Genomic DNA, 5,487 nt, shown 5'->3' on the forward strand with positions numbered 1-5,487 from the left:
CTGAGAGCGATTTATTTCTTCAATTCTTCAGGATTTTCCCACAACAACACTTCGAATCTATTCTTGGCCATTCAAATTTGTGCGGGATGGGAAAAATTCCTTCAATTTGCTAGGGATTTTTGAGTAACTTTTTTTCCGAATAAAAAACCGTTTTTGGTGGCCCCATAATTTTTTTTCGTGCCCATGTATGATCAAAGAGGACACAGAACTCAACATTCGTCAGTAAAACTTGTTAGCTTGTGCATTATAAATAAATTTACGTTGGTCTCACGGATTCATAGTCGAGTGGCGCAGTAGTTCATCTTCAATTAGGCATTGTAGAAGTTAATGTTTCTTCAATTGCATGTGTGCTTCTGCATATTGGTCAGAACGAGCTAAAAATTTGTTACTGATATTGTTGTTCATAATACAAAATCTATTTATATATAGTCGAAAATCCCCTTCATTTGTACAACGAGCTCATAAGAAATGATACAGTAAACCCTCGAATTTCATGTGATGAACGTTTTTATTACAAAATGCAAATGAACAAACCAGATTCGATCACCAATTCAACCGGTTTCTACTGTGAATGTTCATTCTGCAAGCTGTATCTTTTGTTCAATGTTACATATATATACCATTACAATTCGAGCAAATACCCCCTCTACAATGTTGCCAGAGTGATTTTATTCAGTGACAATTCAATCTATAACAATAACAGCAATAATTGTTTTTCCATTTTTCAAGTGGTTTAACTCATTTATATACACCATGGTTTACAAATACATTGAAGCCAATCCAACACATACAAGGACAAATAGCAAAAATACAATCGGTCTCGCTTTATTTTAACTGATACCACTTTTCCCACTTTTGTTTTATATATCCTTACACCGGTAATTTTTCGATCTTTAGTGACATTCATAATGCTTTGCTTGAACACTTTTGAGTGCGCGCCAATTTTTTTGTATTTGTTTGTTTGTTTGCCGTTTCGATAATATTCGATTCCGTGTCCTTTCCACATGCATAAACACAAATGCGCAACAAACAGAATCATACAACACACAACGATGGATATTATTTAAAAATCCATCTCGCTCCGTTGCCTTCGATATAATATATACATCCCGTTCGATATTGTGTGATGATGGTTGAAGTTGAAGTAGGTGTGAATTGGAATATTTTTTTTTTGAAATTTTTCGGTTATAAACCAAAGCTGTGCTGATGATGTAGGGATGCGAGTTTGTATGTGCGTGTATTGTGATGAATGTACAATCATTTTGATGGTGTTTGTATGTGCACATAAATCGGAATTCGGAAATTTTTTAGAAAGTCCATTTGCAGGTTATAAAATTAGCTCAGTTCTCAAATGTTCTTCATCCGTTACAGTTCGATTTTACGAAAATCACTCGAAATTTAAAAAAAGCAATTTGTTATATTTTGTTATGTGCAAGACAGTGTTTTTTGTTGATTGGATTTTATTACAAGAGATTGCTTAAAGATTTTCCATCGTAATTTAACTCGAAATGTACTTCAGTTTATTTTTATCAGTTTATTAGCATACTTTCCTCTTTTTTTCTTAAATGATGGCGAATCTATTTATTTATAAATATACTGAGGCTTGGTCATATTTGATCATCTCTCAGATTTTTTTTCGCAAACGCCATAATTAATGAAAAATCACATGTAGCTACAATATTTATGGATAACTTTGTGATTTTTTACGTCGAAACGGTAGCTATAGCTATAATTTGACATTTTAAAGTGCAAATCCACAAAAATTCAAGTTATGGCATTTGCAAAAAAAAAAAATCTTAGAGATTGATCAAAAAAGCTATTTAATCTTACGCTTTAGTTATTTTAAAATTAACGATTCATTTTAGATTCTCTTTCAGATTTGGCCTGCTGATTTATTACCATGAGAATACAACGATACAATGCAGCAATAAAATAGAAACATACTTGCGTAAAACAATTGCTTATTGTAACACCTCTTATTTTTGATTGTTGCTCAGAAAGCCGTGATTTCGCAGTGGCTTTCTAGTAATAATTAAAGACAAACGTGTTATGAATGTCAACAGATTCACACTTATCTTCAAGTTCTTCGAATGGATCATTGCATTTTTCTTCCTCTTTATGATCTGAAAATTAAACGTGGAATGTCGGGGGTATTATATAAAAAAGAAGTGCACAAAATTAAACTATAAATCGTTTTTTTTATTCATTTTACAATAGATGTTTCGTTTCTTAAGTTGCATTAACTTTTTACAACAAAAAAATGGAGTTCATCGAGCGCTTGGTAAGTAAATATAAAAAAATGATTTTTAGATCAATAAAACATATTTACTACGAAAAAAAATCTTCCAATAAATAAATAAATTAGAAATAGATATGTAACATGATAGCGTTGTAATAAATTAACATCTAGCTTAGAATGTTGATTGAGAGATGATTTTGGTAGCGTTCGCTACATGAAGATTGGTTGAGATATTGGATTGTACTCTAAGTACAATGGAGTATACTCCCGGTATGGGAATTCGGTTGAATTGTCGACACTTCTACGTTTTCGTCCAAATACTATTGGAGCAATGATAGCCATAGTAGCTGGCAGCAATCCAGCGCCCACTGCGGCAAGTATTTCTGCTGATTTGTATGGTCCGTCTTTTGTCGCGATCACTTGAAAAGCGGGAATTCATGTCATTTTTCTGGTTTGTCATTTGATTTCAGATTTGTTGGTGCATGAAATTTTGCCTTGAGTTTTTCTTTATTTTGTTTTCGAATGAATTGTTCAGTTTTTATTATTAATTAAAATTTCGTTTCTGTGAGTATAGTGCACAATCCAAAAATTACAGCAATTCCAAAACGAATCGATGAAATGTGAGTATTTTCAACCAAAAATTCAATGTGCGTGAATGTAATAATCATCATCAATTAAATTAAAATGATTGATTTTTATGCGGATCGCTCTTCGAGCTTGTAATTACCTTTCAGTAATTTTCGGGTTTTATTTTTATTTTCACTGGATGCCGGCGATGATGACGATTGTTTCACTGGATTATTACCATTTGAATGTGTCTTCTGAGCTTGCATTGTGGCTCGAACATCGTCTTCAATGCTTTGATGTGTTGCGTCAATTTCAAGCATTCCGCCATGAATAATTGTGGTTGGTTTACGTTTTGGATCTGTTGAAAATGTACTATTTTTAGCGGGATCTGATGCCGGTAAAACTGTTAATTTGATTGCTTTATGTACACGCATAGATTGTGGTACATTGACTATGACGCTTGATTGTGTATTGGATGTGGATAGTGCACGTTTACCATGTTGGCGACGATTGCCACCAGTCATTTGATAGCCTTTTGTTTTTGAAATCAACACCCACTCACCATTACTTTCGCTCGGTCGATCCTCATATGATGCATGGAAATTACTTGTTGCCGTATTAAAATGATCGTCATCCTGATGATGATGATTATTATAATGCGATTCAGGTGGAAAATCTGATGGACGATTGTCTGTTATTAAATCACCTCCAACATTATTCCACGGTCTGGCCGAATGATGATCTCTATCGTTGTATTTATTTTGCGAACCAAACGAACTCGATTCACCAAATCGATATGGTTGCGGTCGTGGTCGTCCATTATCATTCATCGAATTTGGTTTTGTCCATGCTGAATATACACCGGGTCGATCTCGATCAACATATCCTGGTTTCGGTCGATTGTAATAATCATCATCGAAATCATCATGGTATGGAAATTTATCGGGTTTATTGTTATATGGACGTGCCGTATTTGCCGATGGTCTTCTACGAGTGTCTTCAATCATGCCATGTGAATGTGGACGCCACTTTGAAACAGTACTGCTGCTCCACGGCACAGCTTCTAAAGTTACCCAACCATCACGGTCTTTATAACGATTGTTTCGTTCATCATCGTAACTATCATGATAACTATTCAAATTATACTTTTGTTCCATTTCTTCAATTGATTTGTCAAACACCAACGGTGGCTCGGAATTTTCATTTTCATTTGTATTTTTATTTCCATGATTCGACAGTTGTTCGTGGATTTTTTCGTGAATTTTTTGAATTTCATTTTTCGTTGAAACATCGGCATTTTTCAATTTGTCCGCATATTCTTTCATGAATTTTTTCAATAAAATTGGCGAATAAACCACCTTTTTCGCGCTTATATTGCTCGATTCACCGTCATGGTCTTGATCGCTTTTTTTGAACTCATTTGAATTGAATGTTGACATGCCACCTGATGGACCTGAAGGGCCACCAGTTATTGTGAATCCAACAGAACCATGAACATTTTGTGTATTTGTATGTTCTAATTGATGCGATCCACCCATATTGGCCATCAATTTCACATGATAATCACGTATTGGTGAATCGGCAACACTGTCGTCAACATTCACATCGACACGATCGTTTGGATAATAATTTTCAGGATATCGGTTGTATGGTCGTTGTTTTATTTCTTTGTTTGCTTCGATAATCGTTATTGGATCCGAATTTTTCACTAATAATTTATAAGAGGTGATATTTTTTGAGCCCACCAAATGCGATGGTGAATTTGTAAAATGAATCGTCTCACATTGTACGACCACAATCAATGGAAGTATTAGGCAAAACAATGAATCATGCATTTTCGATTGAAAATCGACCTTTTCTTCAGCACGTAGTTAATAATTATAATTTTGGATAACAATGAAGATGCACTCCAATAATTAAAAAATGCGAATGCTATTAATTTTTTTTTTTAATTTACACTTATTATTCAGCTCATTCTGCTCCACTTCGAATTTGGATGAAGTATGATTTTATTAAAAAAAAAATCGTGGAAATTCCAAAAGATTAAAGTGAATTTCAGTACTACGATGTGATTGTTGATGGTGTATAGAGAATGTACTCAATTTGAGATCGATGATAATAAAACTGTAATGCAAGCAAAAATATTCAGCACAATTATTTGATGCAGAGCGTCCACTTGTAAAACAATTTATTTTTTCACATTACCGCCACAAAATCTTAAGCTTAACTAAAATCATTTCAACCAAATAACCTACTAATATAGTTTCTTACTCCGACTGCGTTTCAATTCGAGTCGGAGGTATTTTTTATTCCTCTTCTCTCGTCAATCTCATGCGCCGTATTGTAGTTTAGTCTTGTCTTTTTTCGTTTTGTTTTGTTTTGATCATGTTCCACTCCAAACGTTGAATTTCGTTTCATTTCTTTTTCGTTTCCATTTCCATTTCTTTTTTTATGTTCGGCCGTTTTGTTGCTTGTGAGTACGCGGTTCATTGTCTCTTTCTTACATTGAAATCGCGATGCGTTTTTTTTTTCGTAAAATGTTTCACGACTCTTTCTTTTTGGTTTTTTTTTTTTTCATCTCCAAATAGTACATCGACATTTGTCTGATGTATGGCGCAAAATTAAAAGAAAAAGAAAGAAACAGATTAACATGAAATGCGATGAAAGATCAGCATGGCCAT

At 33.8% G+C, this 5,487-nt stretch overlaps 1 protein-coding gene across 2 annotated transcripts; it reads right to left on the reverse strand.

Annotated features, from left to right (window-relative positions):
- Positions 1 to 2,277: 2,277 nt before the first annotated feature.
- Positions 2,278 to 5,036, reverse strand: LOC116342879. 2 transcript variants are annotated; one of them, XM_031770670.1, is made up of 3 exons: positions 3,369 to 5,036; positions 2,967 to 3,164; positions 2,278 to 2,658 (listed from the first exon to the last, which is right to left on the reverse strand). In XM_031770670.1, exons 1-3 carry the CDS (start codon positions 4,639 to 4,641, stop codon positions 2,450 to 2,452), a joined length of 1,680 nt encoding a protein of 559 aa, XP_031626530.1. In that variant the 5' UTR covers positions 4,642 to 5,036; the 3' UTR covers positions 2,278 to 2,449. The 2 variants fall into 2 exon arrangements, with proteins under 2 accessions (XP_031626530.1, XP_031626529.1); XM_031770669.1 differs by having other exon boundaries at positions 2,967 to 5,033.
- Positions 5,037 to 5,487: the final 451 nt, after the last annotated feature.

The sequence above is a fragment of the Contarinia nasturtii genome, unplaced genomic scaffold, assembly GCF_009176525.2.
Source record: "Contarinia nasturtii isolate CC-2019 unplaced genomic scaffold, AAFC_CNas_1.1 Cnas_scaffold_928, whole genome shotgun sequence".
Taxonomy (NCBI): domain Eukaryota; kingdom Metazoa; phylum Arthropoda; class Insecta; order Diptera; family Cecidomyiidae; genus Contarinia; species Contarinia nasturtii.

Coding starts and splice junctions, on each gene's coding strand:
- LOC116342879 (XM_031770669.1), bottom strand. CDS start 4,641: ATGCATGATTCATTGTTTTGCCTAATACTTCCATTGATTGTGGTCGTA. Junction 2,659..2,966: donor AACCCGAAAATTACTGAAAG/GTAATTACAAGC, acceptor CCGCTTTTCAAG/TGATCGCGACAAAAGACGGA.